Raw genomic sequence first — 24,010 nt, forward strand, 5'->3', positions numbered from 1 at the left:
AGGAAGTTGAGATGGGGTTAATATTGTGTGACTTGTTTATTTCTACGGGTATCTTCGTTATCCTCTTTTCTCTTTCTCCCTTCAACATCTTCTTAGGGTTTTCACTGTTGCACTCAGCTTTCAGCGCCGCTCATACATACCACTTTCCTTCACTTCATCGCAACGTTGCTTCTTCCAGGTATGTCGTAATTCTCTATTCCTTTCTTTCTATCGATTGGTTTTCTACTTTTCTCGCTTGTAACACTTGTTTCTACCATTCATAATACTTCTTCCGTTCGTACGACATTCAATTGAATTGCTGAAATTTATCTATGGGAAAATTGGAACGTGTTGTTCTCTTTAGCTTTTATTCAATTAAAGCTTTTGTCAATTAATTAATCAATCGTGGTTTGAAATCTAATTTCATCGGGTGCTCTGGTGTTGGGTTCCATTGTGGAATTGATTGATTCAACTCTTGGGGTGGATTAGATATCTGTTGTTTATTTGTTTCGTGACTTGTTTGGTTGTCTATTGATCAAGGGTTTGTGATGTTTCGTGAACTGTTTCAGTTTCAGGTGTTTTTGTTAAATTTATGGTTAATGGTACTGGTCGGGAATGTCCAACAATCTGGTTTCAGAGCCCATACCCAGTATGCAAATGGCTCGGTTGGAGCCGATTATGAACAAGGTTGATTCGTCAGGGAGACAGATGGAAATGGGGATTTTGGGTCCCGTGTCCAGTGATATTGTGTCACAGCCTATGGGAATCTCAAATGAACATGTTGGGTTATTGAGAGCTGTGCCTGGTGAATCTAGGTCTCAGGGCATGCCCCTTTCGAGCATGCAGAGTGGGCTAGTAGAAGAACTAGCGAGTAATCCAGAAAGGCATCAAATTCTTTCCTCTAACAGACAGTCCATGCAAATGGGGAGGCTTCCAAATAGCGCAGGGCCTCAGCAGCAGATAACAACTCCCAAGCGCAAGGCACCACCGGAACTATCATCCAGTAGTTCCTTTAACAAGCGGCTTGCACAAATGGGAAACAGACCTTGGTTGCAGCAAGTACCTAATGCATCAAATAGAGGTTCTCCGCAGATGCAATCCCTGTCAAATGCCTCCAGAACACAGCATTCGGCACCTTCTAGTAAGAGAAAAACACAGTTGGATACCACTGCCAGTAAAGCTGGGACACCTCGGTCTGTGAATTCTAAAATTCAGAATACCCAGATCAAGCAGTCCTCCAAGGCTCAAACCGAATCATCTGAAAGTGTTAGGTCCAAGATGAGAGAGTCATTAGCTGCTGCTCTGGCCTTGGTTTCTCAGCAAGGTAAACCTCAGATCCCTAACAATAATACAGCAATTGATGACGCTACTAATACTCAAGGTAAAATAGAGAACAACTCTCAATGTTCTGGATCAACACCTACATCCATCAATGCTCCACTGGAGCAAAGTATTTCTCAACCAGTTAATTCCTCTTTTGCTGAGGCTGATTCAGTTGGCCGGGTGGAGAGAGAGCACATGCAGAGTACATCATTCAAAGAAGATTTTCCAGAAAAGTACAAGGACTATGAAGCAGGATCCACAAATGCATCTAACAATGAAAGCATACTGACTTCCATGCAAGTCTTGAACTGTGATAAGCAAGATTTCCAATCATGTTACACTTTGACCACTGATGATGTTCCTTTTAGTGACAGTTTCTTTATGAAAGATGATCTTTTGCAGGGAAATGGTCTTTCCTGGGTATTATCTGATATGGTGGACGTGGGAAATCAAAGGGAAAGTCAAACTAATATAACGCAGAGATCAGAACCTGAGGAAACTGGTGGAGGTTGTAGGGAGGAGGTCCCTTTACCTGAACTTTTGGCATCAAAAATAGAATCTGAACTATTCAAACTGTTTGGAGGTGTGAATAAGAAGTACAAAGAGAAAGGGAGGTCCCTTTTATTTAATTTAAAAGATCGCAATAACCCTGAGCTTAGAGAAAGGGTTATGTTTGGTCAAATTCCTCCTGAACAATTATGTTCCATGACTGCAGAGGAACTTGCTTCAAAAGAGCTCTCTCAGTGGCGTATAGCCAAAGCTGAGGAGCTTGCTCAAATGGTGGTTTTACCTAATTCAGATGTTGATTTTAGACGTTTGGTCAAGAAGACTCATAAAGGTGAATTTCAAGTGGAAGTTGAACATGAAGACAATGTATCCGTGGAGGAGGTTTCTGGTGGCACAACTTCAGTGGCTAGAAGCCAAACAGCAATAAAGGATGTGGAAGGCACTTCTTCAAAACCTGACGTGAACATTGATGCCGAGAAGCACAGTTTACAGAAGGATGATACATTTTCCATTACCATTTCGTCCAACGACGGGACTGATCCCATGCAGGGGCTTATGACTGATGATGCATTGAAGGACCCTGATTTTCTTCCACCAATTGTCTCCCTCGATGAATTCATGGAATCTCTCCATTCTGAGCCACCGTTTGAAAATTTACGGCTAGAATCTGGGAAAGTGACACCTCCTTTAGACAAGGATGATTCTGGGGTTAGATCTAGATCAAAATCTTCTGATTTAACTCCAAATGAGCAAGCTGTTGTCACTCCTGACAAGTTTCAAAGCACATGTGTAAATTCAGATGCTGAAAAGGAGAAAAAGGCTGATGCTGAATCTGGGACCATTTCTTCTGATATGGGATACAGCGGGAGTCAAGCTTACATGAAGTCAACTGACAGTCGTACCAAGGAAAGGTCAATTGATGATGTGAAGCCTGCATCCAGCGATACCGAGTTCAAAGGCAATCAGGTTCATGCGGAAGGGAGATATGGTACTGATAATAGGTATTTGAAGGATGCCGTGCCCACTAAGGGTGAATGCCTCTGGGAGGGAATGCTTCAACCAAATATATCTACCACTCAGTCCGTCATAAGCTTCTATAAGAGGTAGTATACTAATGTTTGAGTCTATCTTCATGATAAGTTTTTACTTAGCTGTGAACTTTAATGCATGGATGATATGGGTTTTGATTGTTCCATTTTTTTCACGACATAGTGAAGATCATGAATTGGATAGTTTCATTCTTTTCATCTAGCAAATGAAGCAAATATTCTTAAACTGTGTAGTAAAGAGGTGAATGATTAATGATGGACCCATTTGTGTTTTATTTTTTAAAGCACACTTCTTTAATTAAAGGATTTATAAGTTAATTTATAGGGAAGATCATTAATTGGATAGTGTCATTATTTTCATCTAGCATATGAAGCAACTTAAACTGTGTAGTAAAGAGATGAATGATGGACACATTTGTGGTTTATTTTTTAAAGGACACTTCTTTAATTAAAGGATTTTTAATTAAGTTTTATAGTAATTACTTTTTTATATTAATAAAACAAAAATTCAAAAGAAGTTGTCTTAGTGTTTTAGTCTTTTATCAGAAGTTAAGGTTCACAGTTTTTTATTTTTTTGAAAAAAATATCTGAATCATGAAATTATTTTTTCTAAGGTTAAACAAACAGGCCAATTATATGGAAGGTATTAATCTGCCCGTATAGAATGGCCCTTTGTAAAGTGGACTGGGCCATTTTGCAAGTTTTGACTTTGAATTTAATTATTTGAACAAACATGCCACTTCCTCTCATGTATATCTTGTTTCCCAGTTGATATTGCAAATTGGAACCATCTATACCTTCCCGATTCACTTTTGCTTCCATTGTTTCCAATTTCATTTGGCATTAGTGATTAAATTTTTTGTTAAGCCTACTTCTAATTTTGCTTTAGAAGTTGGTACGTTACATAATGTGGTTTGTTGTTCTCACTGGAGCAAAAAAGTTGCATTCAAATTGAGCTGCAATTATGACAAGATTGAAATAATAAGTTAATATATTTCTCCAAGTATGAATTCTTTGGAAAATTTATAATTAAAGTTATGTAAGTTTATATAAGTTTGGTTTTGATTGTTTTTTCAATTTAGATTTGAAACTCAATCTTATCCAAGAAGATAAATTGGTTTTTGGTTTAATAAATTTTTAGTTTGTTTGCTTAGGTTTTGGTTTAATAAATTTTTAGTTTGTTTGCTTAGGTTTTGGTTTGTATTACTTCCGTATATGAGCAACCCTTTTGATAACTGGACTGTATTATCTTTAGTGTTGGATGGGTTTGGGTGGTGGACTACTTGTCACTATTTATTTATATTGGAAAATATAGTTTTGAACTTTATTTGTGCTGTTCAAGAGAATTAATACTTATTTTCAGTGATTTTTACTGATCTTACATTATAATTCTTTGTGAAGTGGCGAGAAAACTGCAGCTAAAGACTGGCCTGGGTTTCTCGAGATCAAGGGAAGGGTTCGACTAGATGCATTCGAGAAATTTCTTCAAGATCTTCGATTGTCTAGGAGTCGTGCAATCATGGTATCACAAGTTTCCTTTTCTTGTGCTAGAGTTTTGTTTGAATATTGTCTGTTAATCTCACCACCATCCATACAGAAAGAAATGATTAAAAATGGGGGAAATATGTTGCAATTTGATGGTACTTAATTTTTTAACCACTTGTTTAATTTAAAGTATCTTGAGGTATACAATTATTCTGCTTCTTTTCCCTTGCCGATGGGATAAAGGGGGCAGTGAAGTGGTGGGGGATTGTGCATGAGAAATGATCACTTATTGGTGGGGTACTGGCAGGTTGAGGTTTTCTTGGCAGTGACAAGTAATGAAACCATGAAAATGTGTTGCTACGGTGGTGGAAATTGAATACACAAGTAGCTTTTGAAAAATTGTACCTGTTAGAATATGTATTACGAGATTGAATTGATTTTTGGTAAATATAATGTACGATTTCTGGTGGCTGGAACTAAGTTTCTTCGATTGTCTAGGAGTCGTGCCAAGAAAATTTGGGCGATATGCTAAGAAAATTTCAATATTAATAATATTTTGACACGATGAAAAATGGGGTAAAGAAATGAAGAAAGAATTCTGTATTAAAAATAATGCGAAAAGTCTCCCAAAAATTCTTTTATTTTTAGTGGAAGACCAAACTTACTGTGATTCGATGAGATGCTTGGGACCATAAAGAAGGTGTCGTAACATCTAATAAATGTACACCAGCGTGGCTAACTGATTTGAATACGCTGAATAGCTGAATTAGATCACTTTCGGTTTGATGTTTTACCTTTTCTGAAGGAAATCTGTGTAACTAATGAGAAACTGTCTCGTCACTTTCTTTCTGAGCTAAATAAAATTAAAAAGTTTCTTTGCATTGCAGGTTTCACATTTCCTTTCCAAAGAGTTGGACGAGCAATCAACTCTCCGTGAGGTAATGATAATTATGTTAGTTTAGTTTGGTTCTGATCTCTAAATAGACGCTGATTTTTTTTTTTATAATAAGAAACTATACCTTTGCTTGCAGGTGGCTGACTCGTATATTTCGGACGAGAGAGTAGGATTTGCCGAGCCTGTGCATGGAGTAGAACTTTACTTTTGCCCACCTCATAAGAAAACAGTTGAAATGCTCAGCAACATACTTCCAAAGGAACAAATTGAGGCAGTTAATTCTATTGATAATGGTCTAATTGGTATTATTGTATGGAGAAAAACTAATTTAACTTCGTCTATATCACCTACCACTGCTACACACCACAAACATAGCTCTAAAAGACAACAATACTTTAGTAGGAGACAGCAAGATATAAATGTGAATGCCAATTCCACCCATAAAGCAGTACCCCATACGGACTTTAAGACCATTGAGAATGAGAATGATGACGATGATGATGAAGTTCCTCCTGGATTTGGGCCACCAGCTGCCCGAGTTGAGGATGATCTGCCAGAGTTTAATTTCTCCAGCAGTTCGATTCCACCACACTTGGCCCAAAAGCCAAAGGAACTACCAAATATGGTTACATTACACTCAGTTAACCCAGCCCCACCACCAGCACGCCCTGTAGAACAAATGAGGGAACTCGTATACAAATATGGGCAAAACAAACCAAGTGCACCTTCAGTAAACTGGCAGGATAAATTTGGGGGGACAATTCAACCATGGAACGATGATGATGATGACATACCTGAATGGCAGCCCCAAACCTCCCAGCAGAATCAGTTTCTTCCGCAACAGACAATGCACAACTTTCATCTTCGACCGCACATTTTGAATCAATCATTTCCGGGTTCACAACAACAGCCTATTGTGACACCACAATACCTGCAACCCCCCATGAATGTGGCTCATAGCCAAAGAAATTTTGACCCTCAGTGGGTTCCTTCTCCTCAGGGTACCAACCTACAGCCAAGAGGTGCTCCGCCCTACGGAGCGCCTGCGCAAGGCACTACCTGGCCTCAAAATGTGTCTAGAAGTAGGGGATATTAGTTTCTTTCGCTATAAACTTCAGTCCTCTTTTAATTTTTTTAATGTCTTTTGTATCTGTACTATGTAAGCTTATTGTAAGGTGTCGAGCTATTTTTTTTGTAGCATCAATACCTCGTAGATTAAACAAATACCTTTTTTCTCCTGTTTTTGTTTCCCGACAGTATATGTTCCGCTTTGCGAGGGACAAAACAATTTTACATGCTTTACTTTTTACGTTACTTTTAAATTTTCATGGCGTTTTCGTTACTTTGGCTGTCTTATACGTGACGAAACGTGCAGACTATCGATTTAACCTCTGCTGGCTTGAGCAATTATACAGGGTGAGTCTGATTTGTCGTTTGCACACCATTGAATACTCGAGAAATTGTAGGATCGTCATCGAACTTGATTCTGAACAGAAATATAAACATGCACGTAGTCTGTGTATTACTCGTAGTTGCTACGTAGATCTTAGGGATGTTTGCATAAATTTGAATTAAAAAATGTTTTAATAAGAGTTATGGTATTTCTCACGTAAAATAATCGTCCGAATTATACATGAATATACGCGTACGTTTTAAAAGTATAAGAGAAAGTGGGTTCGTATATCCTTTGGTTTCTAATTTTTTGGTAGGATTCAGTATTACTCTCGAAGTAAACATTTTAGCCTAGATAAAAGAATCATGATTGGCCTGATTCGATTCGAGAGATGAAGAAAGTATTATGTGCAATTTAGAACCTATATTATATTTACATGTTTAGCAGAGAAGTACAACAACAGAAGGACCCACGTATTATACCGCCTCTCCCTCCCCCCAAAAAAACAGTATAACAATGGACAATTATAACAAGTCATGGAGAAAAACAAACAAATGATAACCAATAGCTTTCTAAGCCAATATGAGAAACACTGAAGAACATGGACGAAGATGAATAAATGACTAGACTTTGAAATGCCCTGAATTCAAAAGATTTGAGTCAAAGAATGATCAAGTTGTGAGTGCTCGCTTGAGTCCTGCTCGTTGCTCTTGGGTCAACTTTGTTGGAAAACTGACATCAAATTTGATCCTCAAATCACCCCTATGACCAGGCTCCTTTGTTATTGGCATCCCTTCTTTTGCAACATTCATCTCGTAACCAGGACTCACAATTTCACTCACTGGAACATTTAAAGTACGTCCATCAAGTGTTGTGAGGTTTATTGTGGTTCCTCCAATGGCCTCAGCCAAAGATACCCTTTTGTTCACAATAAGGTCATTCCCGTCTCTCTTGAACACATCATGAGGCTTCTCGTCAATCACAAACACAAGGTCTGCTGCCAGTTGATTTGGCTGTTGATTCCCTTTCTCAGGGAACGTAATCTTTGTCCCTTTCTTCCAACCCGGCTTCACATCAATGGTTAATATCTCTGTTTCCGGAACTGTCCATCTGCAATTTTTTACATCATAACCTTAGAACAATTCACAATGTTTGTGACATACAATCACAATCATTAAATGATACAGAGCGTCCTGAATATAATAGCTCTAACATGTATTTATCTAAGAAGAGAAAACATAGTTTAAGTTAAGATGATTGTAGTTACCCGTGAGCATCCACGGTGTTCCTTGAGATCTTCATTTTCCTTGTAGATCCAGAGTACAATTCCTCCAAAGAGCAAGGCAGTTTGGATTCCACAGGTAGTGGCTTCTTTAGCACATTCCCCCGTCCAGTACTATATGATCGAAAATTATTATCATTTGCACTAAATCCACCAAACGGTGTTGTCCCTCCATCAGAGGGGAATCTCTTGGACTTCCCTGGCCCAGATGATCCAAATCCAAAAGGGCTACTTCCAAAGAATTCTGCAAAAATATCCTCTGCATTTCTGGGGTTGAACCCATTTGATGGTTCATCAGGTGGCTTATCTTTCAACCCTTCTTCTCCATACTGATCATAAACCACCCTTTTCTGAGGGTCACTCAGCACCTGAATTCACCAAAGCTAGCCCCATTACATAGGCACCTATCTATAGTACGAGGAAGAACTTGCATCAAATTGATAAGGATTTACTTCTGGATTATATTCCAGCACTATGCAAAAACAATGAGTTTTTTTTTTTTCCTTTTAGCGTGGATGTTGATAAAATAACTCAATCTCAAGTAATATTGATGAAAAAACTGACAATTGAGTGCCATAAAGCTCCCAATTCAGTAGAAAAAGTTCACATATAATCATGCAACTTATGACCACACTTTGATGCAGAATCCACACAGAACCCTCAATGACCCTAAAATTTTGTATCAACTTCATTCCTCTACAATGAGTATTTAAATCACCAATATGCCTTTCACAACCCTATTGACATTACTAGCATTTAAAAAAATGAAATAACGTGTGCTAATTTTTTTTTCTCTTTTTTCCTCCCTATTCTCACCAACCAAATTATTTCAGGTGTTATTAAATTGTAATGACTAAAATCTGACATTAAAAAAACAGAAAATGAAAGGTTTCTTACCTCATAAGCCTCAGAGATCTGTTTGAAATTGGCTTCAGCTTCTTTTTTGTTGGTGGGGTTCTTATCAGGGTGCCATTTCATGGCCAACTTTCTGTATGCTTTCTTCAAATCATCCTCCGTAGCATTTCTGTTAACCTTCAATACATCATAGTAATCCACACCCATCTCTTCTTTTTCCATTGCTGTTATTGCTACAAATACGGGATTCCAAAATACAAAACCTTCAAATTAAGACTCTTTTCACAGACACCCGATTACGAAATACAACCCTTCGTCCACCAAAGTTTAAAACTTCCTTGGAGGGTTCATTGAATATGCGAGGTGACATGAAAAGAGAACAAAAATTGCTCGATCAAATCAAAAGACAACAATTCAAAAATCTAGAAATTAATGTGTCGGTCTGCGATTGCAAGGGAAAAATTCGGATGCAGTTCCACGGTTGGAAGTGCACGCGTATTCTTTCTTCTCTTTTCAACGAGCTGGTTGAAATTAAACGGGAAAATTTTGGATCATTGAATACGGTGATGATGATTGAGACCGAAAACCACGCCAAAAATAAACTCTAAACATGAATAACTATCAAATCTTTAAACTATAAACATTCTTCAGGTTAAGCTCAATTTTCTTAAATTCTAAATAAGCCTCATTCATTTTAAAAGTTTTAGTGTATTTTACTTCATTTTTTTCATGGTATGATTTGATATACATATGTTTTATTTGTATGCAATAATTTTAGTAAAAAATTAACTATTTATTTAATTTTAAAATTGAAAAATAAGGAAATAGAAGAATGTAGAGAAAATGAATAATTGTATGATCATTTTTGTTTAGAAATAAAAAATAGTCTCCCTTTCTCGTAGGAGTAGAAACCTATTTTATAGTATCTAAACAAACATAAAAAAATATTCTCAATTTTACATTCAACTAAATAAAAAAATTAACATGAAACAAAAATCCCATAATATATCATTTTTAGATTAGTTGTTGTAAACAAAACCTGACAGTTATAGAGCATGATGGGGATAAATTCTTTCAAGACATTATAGTAATTGAAATTCTTTCAAATGCTTCTTTTTCTTCTTCTAAATAAGTTACTCTTGAGGATTAAAAAAATAATCAACAATTTTTTCTTTTTCAACTTCATATGTATTTTTAGTTGCATCCCAGCAGAATTTTGTTAAAGAATATTTTATAAAAACTCTGACTATCTACTTCAACTAGAATTTAAACACTTTCATTGCAAAAAAAGACTCTTATTCTAATCTAAACGGCATTAAGTTTAATTAAAAATAATTTAACAAAATATTAAATAAAAAAGATAAATAAATTTAATGCCTTGAAAATATAAAAAACATTAAATGCTCATGAAAAGAAAAAAAATAATAAAAATTGAGATTTATCCGCCCCCAAAAAAATAGAGATAAAATATAAAAGGAAAACTCAAATTCTCATGGAAGAGCACAAAGAAAAATTCCATGAAAAGAGAAAACCATATTTAGTGTCAAAGTGTACAATATAGAAGAATTAGTAAGAAATGTTGTTAAGAAATGAAGTTATTCTTATTTTAACCTGATCAGCACCATGATATCTTTTCAAAAAGTAATCTAAATTATGTTTGTGAAAGTCTAACAACATACATTTTTACATTACAATTGAACAATTGACTTGAAAGGTATTTCTCAGATGCCCATATATAAGATGATTTAAAACATTAAGAATTGGTCATTACACATACAAGGAATTGAGTGAGGTGAATAGCATTGCCACTTAGTGACTTTTATTATACTGTCTCCATTGCAAAACCTCCAAAGTATTGCACACATTGCAAAGTACTATACCGATCAAAATTTTAACACTTCAGACCAAAAGCAAATAATGTTCAACCAGCTTAGAAGTAAAACAAAAAAACAACTATACATGTGTGCTGCCAAAGATAAACTTTCCTACATGAACACTTTTGCTTCAGTGTGAGTTACAAGTTTATTCATTTTTTGATTGATTTAGTAGAATCATCTAGGGGATTTGATGAAGTAGAATCATCTGGGGGATTTGACGAAGTAGAATCATCTGGGGGATTTGACGAAGTAGAATCATCTGGGGGATTTGACGAAGTAGAATCATCTGGGGGATTTGACGAAGTAGAATCAACTGGGGGATTTGACGAAGTAGAATCACCTGCTTGTGCAAGTTCAGAAAGATCATCCATATCCTCTATCTGAGGAGAATCATTGTCATTACCCTGTAAGGTGAAGACACGCAATTAATGGTCAAAAAGTACAACATAAAGAAGTAGAATGTATATTAAGTATAAATTGATAATTACATTGAGAAGTGACTTTGACTAGTTAAATTAACCAATATAGTGAAAATTCTGGCAATTCATTATACCAGGAAACAGATTGTTGCAACATTAATAGGTGAGAGAAGTTTTAACGAATATTCTTAACATTTTAGCTCTCGTGATTATTTGAATGCATTGCACAGAACACAAGTTTTCAGTTGCATCAAGTTATAAGCAGGACATGCATGAAAATGGATCAAACAAAAAGTTAAAATAGTGTACAGAAATACTCAAGATCAAAGAATACAGAATTAGGCATTTGAACATAAATAATCCCACATATATAAACTTCCACTCAGCATCATACAGTAACCAAAAAAAGACTGCATAAAGCCACACAACTTTGAGATGACCAAGCCTGTACAAAATCATGAAATAAAAAAATACCTCAAGCTGGCTGAGCATGTCAATGCTATCTTCCAGATCAGCATAGTTCATAAGGTAGATTTCTTTAAGGGATTCTTCAGAAATATCAGGAAATGACTTCTTTAGATAATCAATATCCATGTCCATTTCTACCTCAATCAAGTCTTGCATATTCTCCTGAGAAGAAATCCAAGCTGCTTGGTCGATCTGCAGTAGACGCAAAGACTCAGCAACGTTTCTAACACGCTTTTTAATGATGGACTCACTGGACTGAGGTTTTGGCCTATTCCTAGCACTTTCTTCGTGGTTCTTGGAATCATTTTCTTCGCGTGCCTTGGAATCACTCGCTTCGTGTTTCCTGGAATCATTTTCGCGGTTCTTGGAATCTTCTTCTTCGTGGTTCTTGGACTCTTCTAGTTCGTGGCTCTTGGAATCTTCTAGTTCGTGGCTCTTGGAATCTTCTTCGTGATTCTTGGAATCTTTCTCGTCGTGATTAGTGGAATCTTCTTCGCCAGTCTTGGAATCTTCCTCCACGTGATTCTTGGAATCTTCTTCTACGACATTCTTGGAACCTCCTTCTTCGTGATTCTTGGAACCTCCTTCCTCGTGATTCTTGGAACCTAGTTCTTCGTGATTATGGGAATCCAGTTCTTCATGAGTCCTGGAGACTGGAACATGTGGATTCAAAATAGACTTTTCTGCCATTGTAGAGTTGATTCTAGGAGCCCCATTTGCCCAAAACAAGGAAATTCAGGCAACAAAGTTAGTAAATTCAGGGATATTGTTCATGACTCTTGCACACACCCATTACCAAAACCTCCAAAAAAGCAAGTTCCTTTTTTTTCCTTTATCAAAGGGTCGTGAAAAAAAAAATGACTTTGACGTGAAAGCAGAGAAAGAAATTGAAAACAAAAGGGAACAAGAACGAACCAGTTGAACGCGAAACTCTGATTGAATGAGAGATTGAAGAATGAAATGAAGTGTGAAGAAATTCGGAAGACCGAAAGGCTTTTATAGGACTTTGTGTTGCCGCCAATCCATCCATGAAAATTATACGTATTTAATTAAAATTAAAATTAATTAAAAAATATAATTGTGGTGAGTGAAATAAAAACTTATTTTCATAAAATTTATTTAATACCGTAATTTATAAGTACAAAAATTAGCTATTTTCAAAATTAGTTAAAACATATACTAGTAAAATTCATTTGATATTTTGTCTTTCTTTGTTTATGTTGGTTCTCTAAATATATTTTTTAGGAATCATTAAGAGAATGCTAAAAATAATTTTGTATTGGTATTTTCTATATTGGTATTTTTAAAATTTACACAATTTTCAATCGAATTGAATATAGTCAGGTAAAAGTTTGACTAACATTTAATGAAGCTTCGAATGAAGAACAACCAGTTTTTAATTATTTCTATTAAAAACAATAAGATATAAATTCGATGTTTTTAGAGAACTAGTGTGACAAATTCGATTTTTTTTATAATTTAAGTGTATAAAAAAATAGAACATATAAAATGTAAATAATTGAAACCTTGGAAAAAAGTTATAGAAATTTGTAGAATTTAAATTTTGTACATAAAAATATGTAAATATTCAATTTTAAGTTATTTTGTTTCATCGTACACGTATATTAAGAACAATAATAAATATATTACTTTTTGGAATAATAGTGCAAGAAAAGGATCTCTAGATAAATGTTAATTTTTGTTTAAGAATTGTGAACTCTTACAAGATAAGTTATGAAATTTGAATACTGTATGAAAGATTAAAGAAAATATATAAACAAGTGATTAGATAGTGATTTGTGAATATATTCTTATATAGAGTTTTGAGCCTCCATAGTTAAAGATAAATATCAAATAGAAAATAATTAAGATGGACATGGCATAAAATAAATTTGTTATTATGAATATGTGGTAAAATAATAATTGAGTTGTTATTCATAATCGAACAATTAAAATAGTTGGTAAAATGAACTAATTTGTGAATATTTTGAATATAGTTAAATATGACTTGGTATGCAGGTCCTTAAACTTAAAAATTTGAATAATTTTTTTTTAATTTAGTGGACAAATATGTTTTTCTTTTAATGATCAAACATTGTGGCGAATATTTTTAAGATTTTTTTTAAATAACCAACATAAAATTAGATTGAAATTCAAATGTAATTAGATTGAAATTCAAATGTAAATTATAGTTCGAGGTATTTATGTAATAATGAATTCAACATTTCATCTACATATCTAAAGACAATAATTTAATTCAATGTTTTTGAGAATGATATAACTTTTAAAAATTATCGAGACATGTTGCAATACTCAAACATTAATTTTTTTTAATATATCACTAGCTGAGATATAATTTAACATAATGCTGAAGTATATAACAATTGAGTTCATAACTCGTTATTCTGATGTATTTAATAAAAACATATTTAGTTCGACTTTGATGCATAACAAGTTAGTATGAATTTACTATTTTCATGAAGTTAGTTTGATGCATAGTTGATCTTTGTCAAGATGAATTACTTTATGTTACGCTTGTACAAATTACTCGGTGCATAACTAATAACTTAGATATAGTCTAAAGAGTAATCTTTTTATACTTTATAACATTTAATAGAAATTGAGATTAAATAAATTCTTTATATATAGTGATATACAATATTTAATACAACGAAGATCATTTAAGATTTTTTTTTATTTTTTATAGAACAATATACAATATTTAGTACAAATTGAGACACTTTATAAAATGAAGAACAATATTTAGTACACCTATATAGATATGATTATATTCACATGAATAAAAGCGATCATTTAAAAATTATACTTAAAGCTAGATCACAAAGTTGTACATACGTGTAAAGAGTGTGGAAGACATCCTCATATAAATCTACATTAGAACCACAAGATGATAAATTGTAAAACCTTTATTGTAATTTTTACATTTCTAGAAGATATCATTTAAAGGGGTTGTCACATATTAAATGTTGATCAAGTCAATAAAAAAAATTAAAAGAGTAATATATATAGAAAAACCAAATATCACTGATCTTTGTGAAAGTTAATACTAAATTGATATTTTTTTAATAAATATGTTTTTATAAATTTCAATAATTTGGTGAAGTCTCACGGAACTCCCAAGGTAAAAATGCAGAAGTATCATTTGGGTGGAATCAATGCTCCTAATTTAATCTACTTGCATTCGTGGTGAGGATAATAAAGAATATTCACAAAGGAATTCGAAACCTAACCATTGTAATTTTCTATTTTTCATACTAAAGATTGAAAAACTAATAATTTAAGTCTCCAGTATAAAAAAAACTCACGTCTATTGAGAAAGATAATTAATATAATTCATTTTTACCAATTTAATTTATTTTTTTTAAAGTTGCAAACGTGATATCTAGAATAAAAGATGATCATTAAAAAAACTCTTAATTTAATGAAGAGCATTTTAAGAACATCCTCATTAGGTAAGGTAAAATTAGTTTAAATTTATTTCTATTTAAGACAAACACATTTTTTTTAATTATTTTTCTTATATTGGAGACCAAGGAAATTCTTATTTTGCGTTTTATATTTGAATCTTATTTTTCTCATTTCTATAATCATTTTATCTTCAATTATTTGTTGCACACTGTGTTTGGTCCTTTAAATATTTGTTTTTTCCATTTCAATTAGTATTGCAACTTGTAATAGTTGTTATTTGTCAGAAATGAAATAACTATTTTCAAAATTTAATAACACATACCTGTAAAATATTTTACTTAGAGACCAAAAGTGAAATTATGCCTACAATAAAATATATAATATATTATTAAATGTGACTTTTAAAGATTAAATTAAGTAAGACTTTTTTTTAAAGATCAGCAAAAAGAGAAAAAAGAAAGAAAAAAAAAGAGAGAGAAACTAAATTAAAAACATTACTATGAATCTATTTCCTCCTATGTTGTTAAGAACATGTTTAAAGAATAAAGGAACAATAAAAGGGAAGTGTTGAAAGTGAGATAATGTTACAGTGTAGTGGTGGATGACACAACTGAGAGCTACCAATGGTTTTACCTTCTTCCTCCCTCTCCCTCTCCTTCTTCTTCTTCCCCACTTCTACTCTGCTTCCTAATAACCTTATCTTCAGGTTCTTCTACATAACCCTTTTGAATATTTTTATTTATGTTCATATTTACTCTCTTTTTTCTAAACCCATTTGCTTGTATTCATCAGAAACAACTCCAGGGCTATCTTCAAGCAACACAATTTCCCATTATCAGAGGAAAGACCACGCTTTTCATGTTGTGCTCTAAAACCCACTTCACAAAACAGGGTTTTTAGAAGGGATTTGATGCTGTTAGGCTTGACTTCGGTTTCTCTGACATGGCCACTTTCAGGTACCTCCCTTGCATTCTCTGAGTGAATTTGGTGTTTGTTAAGAAAATTTGAGATTATAAGAACTTGTGTGATTTCATTTGACATGTGTTTTATTATGTGATGCAATTTTGAGACACATTTTCTTTATCATTGTTTTATCTGTCTTGCAGTGGCCCTTGCTGAAGAAGAGCCCAAAATGGCTTCGTTTTTTGATGAAACAAATGCCTATTCTTATCTGTACCCTGTTGAGTCGCCTTCCAACAATATTTCCCTCAAATGGTATGCCAAGTAGATTCATGTTAATGCTAGCAACATCTTCTCAACATACTACTATTGAATAAAATTTATTAGAATTAGAAATCACAAAAAAATGTGAGTCTTACTTATTATTTAAGAAATCTTATGATTTTATAGTTTTCTATAAAGGTGCTGTGGTAGAAAATATGTTACAAGCACTTCTCATATTTTATTCATTTCTTTATTTATAGTAAGTAAAACAATAAGGGTAGTTTCAACTTTATCTAATGTTTTTTACTACATTTAATAGTGTTAGTAAGACATTAACATGTTCCGATGGGATTTAGTGCTAGTGCATCTAAGATAGCTATATTTGGTTTACAACTCCACTCGTTGTGTGGAAATTTTCCTTGATTATTATATAAGCTAACTCTTTCCATATATTTAAAGGGTAGAATCCCGAAAGCCAGAACGATATTCATCAGCTGCACCACTTTCTCGTAAGTTTTTTTCTTTTCCTTTGCTAGGCAAAAATATCTTATCAAATAATTCAGAATAGAGGTCATGTTTCATTGTGAGCTTGTTACAAAACAACTGCCATTTAGATTTAATAGCCACCAGCAATGTGGTTAAAAAGTTTGAATGATAGAAATTTTCACCAGTCAATACTGATCTTTAGCTTAAAGATACTGCATACTTGCTTTGTAATTTGCCTTTTATGGATACAAATTTCTCTGTAAATTTTATGCAGCTGATGCACGCCTGCGCATTGTGTCCGAGCGTGTTGACTTTATTGATAATGTCATCATTTCTGTCACGGTATTATCCCAAACTCATACTTGTTTGAAGGAGTTTTAGTTATCAATTCATGCTTTTTGTACTAAATTCAGATAGGTCCACCAAATGCAAGCTATATAAAATCAAAGGATAAGAGTAAATGGGGTGCAAAAGATGTTGCTGATTCAGTTCTAGCTGACAGATCTTCACTGGTAACTGGTCACTTTATTACTTATGGTTTTTGTGTTAATGCTATTCTTATTGGAATCAAATATTCGTACTCTTTCTGTATAATTTCAAACCACAAGAAACCGCTACTATTGCTCTCAGTATTAATTAAAATTCAGAGATTTAGCATTCACTCACCAGTTAATAGGGATTATCTCCACCTGGAAACCAGGGAGTGGCAATATGGTCATAAATGTTGGATGGTAGGTAAAGCATTTTGTTATAGATGGGAAGATAACATGTTGAATTAATCTTCACTGTTTTTGAAGATTTTCATTGACCACACAATGAGCAATGGTGCTCCAAGATGTTAAATATAGTTTACATCTGCAGCATATTCTGATAACAACATTTTGCAGCGAGTTACCTCAAGTCAGCGTTTAGAAGAGAGTTCGGTTCTCAATACCCATTCTAGTGAAGTAAGCCTCATAAAATGATCTTTGTTTCTTTGTTTTCAATATTTGATACGTCTCTCTCTCCCTCTTTCTATATATATTTACTTATGTTGAAGTTTATGCATAGTGAGCTTATTTGCCTCCTCACAGATTGATGGTGAGATGTACTGGTATTATGAATACCTTGTTCGTAAAGCACCTTTGAGACTTGTAAGTAATTCCTTTTGGTACAATTTTTTTTCATGAAAAGATGTGGTTATGCAATGGTTACTTTTGATTTATAAACCATGCTTGTACAGACCGATGAATCGAACACTTACCGGCATTATCTTGCTTCAACAGCTGAAAGAGATGGTAGATCTTCTATTTATTTCATACCTATAGATTATTTCTAACTATGTGTATCTAGTATGAGACTGTCCTCTGTATATTCATACAAAGTGCTTCAAAGCTCCTTTTGAAATGATTTTGTTCTATCTTCTGTTTCTCATTCAATGAGAGGCACACTTGTTTCGGGATACCATGGAACTAAATACAAAATGAAATATCTCTTAGTTATATTTTTATGGGATTACCAATTAGCTAATTCACATGCCGTTGTTTCTCTTTATGCTCCTTTGGAGTTTTTCAAGTTATATTTATGTTTTTGTGATGAATTTCAGAAATTCTCTTCTTCTATTACTAAGCACTTGTTTGCAGGTTATTTGTACTCTATCAGTGCTTCAACCGTCAGCCCCCGGTGGGAAAAGGTACTCTCTCTATTGTTGTCTTCATGCATGTTTATGTTCATTCATTCAAATGATACACCAGAAACTGTAGAAGCATTAAAAATCAAAATTAGCAAATGAACTTCAAGATTTCTTGCACTTCCTCAGTCAATGATCAAACATATCTAATTCTTTAAGTTGACAACGGTTTGGCCATCTATGCACAGACTGAGAACATGTCACACTTTTTCGTTTTGATGTTTATGTAAAGAGTAAAAGAAAGTTATTCATCTACCAAAGGGGATTATAGAACCTGAGAATCAATGTCCAGGTGAATATTTTCCTTTCTCTTTTTTACAAAAGGAAAGAGTATGATATGTTTGAAAGAGGTAAAAAAATGCAAATTGTTTGATTTTACCTAAATGCATGTATATGAAATCTTCTGCATAATTTTCTAGAAGTAATTAAACTTGAAGTCCATTTTTTATTAGCTTTCACCTTCTTAAGATCAGTCTTTGATTTCTAATTACAAAAAAGCTCAGGAGAGAAATTCTTAAAAACATCAAAACCAAGTTGTGATTTGGGTAAGAAGTTTGATACATGTTACTTTTACGACTCATTGCATTTGTGGAGTAGTTTATTCAAAATGGCTCAAAGTATTACTACAATTCTGAAAACCATTTATCTTATGTTCTTATGTGTGGCTCTAACCATAGAATATATTTGATGCAGCTGGGGCCTTTCCTTGAAAAGGCAGTGAGTTCATTTCGTCTCCTTAGCCCAACAGAAAATTATGTTCCTCCATACAAAGATCCATGGAGATTTTGGTGAAAACTGAAATATTTTTTATTGTATTCATGTGATAATTTTTTAGGCGTGAAATTTATGTATCATTTAATTGTTGGTGGAAAAAGGCAAATTGAAATGGATTCTCTCAAAGAGATGAAGCAGAATATGAGGCCTTCTATTTCTGTTTTTGCTATTCTTTTTTATCATTTAATTGTACTTTAACATCGTTTATGAAGCAATCCAACTTATATAATAAAACACAGATTTTGAAATCTTAATCTTATTTGTAAAGTATTGGTGTAATATTTTGTGAACTTTTTAGGAAAAGGCAATTGTCTTATTATTTAATCTCTATAAATTTTATATTTAGCCCTTTTTAGGTTAATTGTTAATAAAGAGATGATTTCATCTGTTTATTCATCTAGAATATCAACATCTCGTGACTTTTCAGAAGTCATTCTTTATAATACAAGATCATAATAAAAGTTCTGAAATTTTCAAAATTAGAATGAAAACTAATCTAAATAAGGAATCGGTTTCATGTGAGATATTTTCTATTCTTGTCCAGTTTGGTAGCTTAGAATTTATAATAAATTGAAACAATAAAAATAAAGAAATGGTTGAAATTAAAGATAAATAATCAAAATTACTTTTACCATTTAATTTCAATTTAACCCGAACAATTTATTGTAGAAGTAATGAAATTAAATAATTATAACAAATTACTTTTCAAATATCTATTTTACAGGATATCATTGAGTACCGTTCTCCAAGGACCTAAAAATTTCAGTATTCAGGAGAAACTACAATTTTTTACATGCCTAAAAGGTTGGCAAAATAAAATAAAAATGAATTTAGACTCACCAATTGTATAACTTTCTTTTACTTGCATAAAAAATGTTACACTTGCACCAAATCTCTGACATGAACAATTGTTCAATGGTTTTTGATTTCTGAGGTTGAAAGAAACAACCTCTTACACTGCATCCCTCATTCTAATGCCTTTTGTCATTAATATTGAATTTCTATACAAAAAGAAACTAAGGTGGGAAGGACTATTCCTTAAATTAGCACCTACCCTTTAACAAGCTCAACCTGAGCAAAAGAATGATACGCATCTTCATTACTTCTACAAATACAAAGAGTAACCTCAGAAGTCCCAACCTATGAACAGAACATGTGTTAAGTTAGATATTGGAATGTATTTTCCAAGGGTAAAGACTAATTTTCCCAAGGAAGGTGCAGATGTTAGTTAGTCCTGGGATGTAGCAGTATATTCAAAAAGTATGCATTTGGATGAGCCATGTTTTAGGCACAGATGCAAACGACTTGTTAGATGATAGGTCAAAGTCCATTCCATTGCCATCTGTGATTCCTTCATTTGCCTAACGATTCTGGCCTGCAAGAAGAAAAACAATTGCTTTAGCTTACCAGTGAAGTGAGCGACATTGAAAGAATTTGGCAAATAATGGATGATTCTACATGTGATGTAAGAAGAATTACAAACTATATTCAGGGAATATCACGCACATTCATAAGTAACCTTTTATTAATCCTATACTATTAAACGTGAGAAAATAGTGTATGCATCGACCATGAAAAGATATTTTTATACCGTCATCTAAATACAACTGGTCATGTGTGGTGTTTTGTTAACTTTCACAATAATTTACCTTAAAAAACCATATCTTATTAAGAATTGGACTTTAACCTTAACTCAACCTCACAAATCGGTTTGTAAGGTGAGGTTTGTACTCACTTATATACTGTGAATTGACCTTACCTTTAGTTGATATGCAATCTCCAATACACCCCCATCGCACTGAGACTGTCAACTCGTAAGTGGGTTATATATTTATAGGTGATTCGATAACGGATAAAACAATAGACCCAATAAACTCTCGTTAAGATAAATTTTAAATGGTTTTGATACCATCTTAAGAAGTGGACTTTAAGCTTAACTCAATCTTACAAGATCAACTTGTAAGGTAAGGTTTGCATCTACTTATATACTATAAATTGGTCTTATCTTTAGGTGATGTGGAATTTCCAACACCTATCATACTTTTTACTGATTGATAATATATTACACAGACTGAGCACATAAATTATACAATATATATGTGTTATGTATGTACTAATATATACTTTATATGTTCTTCTCCATTACATTTTAACTATAAGTTAAAAATAAAGTTTGTCATTTGTTGCTTTATTTATAAAGAAATACTAAGTAATAATTTCCCTCTACTGATACGGATTTATTGACAAGAGAATTTGGCTGAAATGAGAAGAAATCCAGTTCTTGGAAAGCAATGATTTGAAATATGAAGTAATTTGATTATAACTACCTGAATACGTTTCCCGAGCTGGACTTCTACGTCAGTACCAAATGTTAAATTATCAGCAAGTAACGTGAAAGGATCAATTGTAGCACCAGAAAGTAAAGTACGAATCTGAGGGGCATAAACCCACTTCAACTTAGCCTGGCCAAACTCCCCCTTTCCTTCTATTCGTGGCATTAGTTTTTTAAGAGTAGCAGTTGCAAGTTTCGCAAAGGCAACTTGACCATTGCTTTCCAAAATGGATTCTGCTAACTGACTATCAAGTCTTCTGGCAACCTGCATGGGTTGAAAAAATAATGAGTATTGATATTTCACAGATGAAACTATCAACCAACTTGAAAACTTGAATTAATCAGAGAAACATTGGGATCTGGCAGCACATGGAGATCTTCTGTGAAAGAGAATGTTATTGTCCACACACAGTGGTCCTCACTCCAAGTAACTCATGTCACTTCAACCGGAAATTTTATAGCTTAATCACTAATAAGACTGGACCAGTTGATTCTGAACCCTAAGCCCAATAAGGAGGATATGGGACCTCAAGCTTCAAATATGATTACAATTTATAACTCTCAACTGATAATGCTTAGTTAGTGAACTGTCAAAAAATAACTAAATTGGCTCATACAATGATGACATTTCATTCTTTTATTAATCATTGTGAGATGAGTGAAGTTGTTGTCTTGTCATTGAGAATGCTCGTGATTGATTTATTTCATGTGTTAATACAAGATGACAGAGAGCAGTATCATCTACCTCAATCGGCGACAGTGTATCCTGTTCAATGAAGTCCCGCCAGTTGCTAGCTCGATGATGAATTCTATATTGCCTCTCAGATCCAACCAAGGTTAAGTCTAGCATTGGATCTAGTCCATAATCAGGTTCAAACCTTGCAATGTTGAGATGCTCCCGTTTTAACCTTACCTGCATTTAAAATGAATTTTATCAACCTAAACAACGAGTCAATAAAGTTAGGGGAGAAACTAAGACAAAACTAGTTGGGAAGAAACTGCAGGTTACTGTTCAGAAGAGATGCAAAGTTAAACATCACACAAACCTGTGTTGCAACTAGATCAACTTCACCATTCTCAAATACCAGTGTGCCCCTAGGTTTTATACATTTGGGATGGGCAAGACCATTCAACTCAAGCTCTCCACTAACAGCAAAATTAAGAATAAAAGGATAAACTATCTTCAGCTCTGGTCCAAGTACAAGCTTCAAATCAGTAAGGAAGATTCCTATATTTGGTGTAATCTGAACTTCCTCCGTATCCTTTTCCACCTGAATTGACTCATTGACTTCCATGTGGTTTTATCAAGGGAAAATTCATCATAACCCCAAAAAAGTAACCAATCTTAAAAATAACACAGTGAACTCGAATAATTTTTCAAATAACAAGCACATGTATAGACAAAGCAATCAAATTGTGATGAGTTAGATGTTTTTAGGATACTATAGATCATATTATAAGATAGGGTGTTTATTATGATTGATTATTTTTTAATCCTTGTTCTCCACTTTATGTTCTCTGTTATCTTGCACAAATGATTGATCTTGGCATCTCCAAATGTATCATGAACTACATATCATAGCAAAAAAATAGTCAGCAATGGGCCAATTGACTTGTAAACCCTATAGTTATGACCAAGTTTTATTGAGTTTGTAAGTGCTTATAGAAAAGTTGGATGAGAAGGTTTATGAAAAAGTTAAGGTGCCTAAACTGAATTCAACTTTGTGAGAAATTTAAGGAAGGATAACTGCAATAATTGGCAGAACTAAGACTAATAATTTGTTCAAAATGTGCTACGTATGAAGCAACTCAGTGGGTTGGAGAAAAATGCAATAGATGCAAGGATAGCTTCTTGCCAACGTTGCTTATTTGGGATAGAATGGTCAGTCTTCTTAGCTTCTTGGTGGTGTTTCACTAGTGTTTGTTTAGTTAAATTGATCACAAATTCACAATACTAACTGCACATAATTGGCAGCAACAAAATAATTTGAGAGAAAATAAATATGCCTTATTTAGATTTAATACATGCAGAGTCATTAGATTATGTAACGGTGCAGAAATCCAGAGTCAACTACATTCCTATAGAAAGAGGCATGAGAGTAATACATTGCAATAATAAGCAAGTCAATTCTGATTTAGAGAATTATTATAAGGAAATGGAAGAAGACTACATGCTAAACCAATAAATAAGCATGTAAAGTATTACCAGAGCCAGAACTTTGAGAAATTTTGGTCATCGGAGAAGCAGATTCTGAGCCAAAATACTGCGGAATATATCTTGAAGCAAATGATTTATCAATGCCACCACCGGGAAGTGCAGATTGATATGATGGGAATCTATTAGGAGAAGAACCACCCCTATCATGTGGCAAATATACTTCCCCACGACTAAGTTTAATATTTCCAGAAATGTTAGGTTGCAATATGGAACCAGTTATTTGCACCTGGGAGTTGACCTGGCCACTGACAAAGTAGGCCTTTTCAAATAAGAATCATATAAGCAGATAACATACTACAAAGTAAAAGTTACATTGTCAAAAACTCTATAATATTTGAGATTTAATGATCACATCAGCTACATACATCCATGAATAAGTCAAGACATAACTTAGATCGCTAGTGCC

General features: G+C 33.6%; 5 protein-coding genes across 7 annotated transcripts in view; 2 read left to right on the plus strand and 3 right to left on the minus strand.

Moving 5' to 3' along the window:
• The first annotated feature begins 1 nt into the window (after position 1).
• Positions 2–6,476, plus strand: LOC137823183 (uncharacterized). Its single transcript, XM_068628344.1, has 5 exons — positions 2–178; positions 549–2,912; positions 4,260–4,380; positions 5,231–5,281; positions 5,375–6,476. Exons 2-5 carry the CDS (start codon positions 595–597, stop codon positions 6,332–6,334), a joined length of 3,450 nt encoding a protein of 1,149 aa, XP_068484445.1. The 5' UTR covers positions 2–178; positions 549–594; the 3' UTR covers positions 6,335–6,476.
• A 551-nt stretch (positions 6,477–7,027) lies between these two features.
• On the minus strand, positions 7,028–9,417 carry LOC137823184 (DNAJ heat shock family protein). The gene is made up of 3 exons (XM_068628345.2): positions 8,811–9,417; positions 7,899–8,281; positions 7,028–7,741 (listed from the first exon to the last, which is right to left on the minus strand). Exons 1-3 carry the CDS (start codon positions 8,988–8,990, stop codon positions 7,303–7,305), a joined length of 1,002 nt encoding a protein of 333 aa, XP_068484446.1. The 5' UTR covers positions 8,991–9,417; the 3' UTR covers positions 7,028–7,302.
• A 1,280-nt stretch (positions 9,418–10,697) lies between these two features.
• LOC137821598 (uncharacterized) lies at positions 10,698–12,501 on the minus strand. Its single transcript, XM_068626261.2, has 3 exons — positions 12,448–12,501; positions 11,539–12,235; positions 10,698–11,049 (listed from the first exon to the last, which is right to left on the minus strand). Exons 2-3 carry the CDS (start codon positions 12,220–12,222, stop codon positions 10,795–10,797), a joined length of 939 nt encoding a protein of 312 aa, XP_068482362.1. The 5' UTR covers positions 12,223–12,235; positions 12,448–12,501; the 3' UTR covers positions 10,698–10,794.
• Positions 12,502–15,491: 2,990 nt separating this feature from the next.
• Positions 15,492–19,308, plus strand: PPD5 (PsbP domain protein (Mog1/PsbP/DUF1795-like photosystem II reaction center PsbP family protein)). The gene is made up of 11 exons (XM_068624493.2): positions 15,492–15,667; positions 15,754–15,917; positions 16,068–16,176; positions 16,585–16,634; positions 16,886–16,953; positions 17,025–17,123; positions 17,499–17,558; positions 17,685–17,744; positions 17,834–17,888; positions 18,234–18,283; positions 18,974–19,308. Exons 1-11 carry the CDS (start codon positions 15,585–15,587, stop codon positions 19,070–19,072), a joined length of 897 nt encoding a protein of 298 aa, XP_068480594.1. The 5' UTR covers positions 15,492–15,584; the 3' UTR covers positions 19,073–19,308.
• A 590-nt stretch (positions 19,309–19,898) lies between these two features.
• Positions 19,899–24,010, minus strand: part of LOC137820412 (protein TIC236, chloroplastic) — a 33,921-nt gene continuing 29,809 nt past the window's right edge. For all 3 annotated transcript variants that reach the window (XM_068624494.2, XM_090295763.1, XM_090295765.1), the window contains 5 exons: positions 23,593–23,849; positions 22,433–22,674; positions 22,132–22,299; positions 21,382–21,651; positions 19,899–20,429 (listed from right to left, as the gene is read on the minus strand). In XM_068624494.2, the coding sequence (XP_068480595.2) occupies positions 20,283–20,429; positions 21,382–21,651; positions 22,132–22,299; positions 22,433–22,674; positions 23,593–23,849 (1,084 nt within the window). In that variant the 3' untranslated portion in view covers positions 19,899–20,282. The remainder of the gene's footprint in view (positions 20,430–21,381; positions 21,652–22,131; positions 22,300–22,432; positions 22,675–23,592; positions 23,850–24,010) is intronic.

Source organism: Phaseolus vulgaris, chromosome 9 (genome assembly GCF_051622355.1).
Source record: "Phaseolus vulgaris cultivar YP4 chromosome 9, ASM5162235v1, whole genome shotgun sequence".
NCBI lineage: Eukaryota > Viridiplantae > Streptophyta > Magnoliopsida > Fabales > Fabaceae > Phaseolus > Phaseolus vulgaris.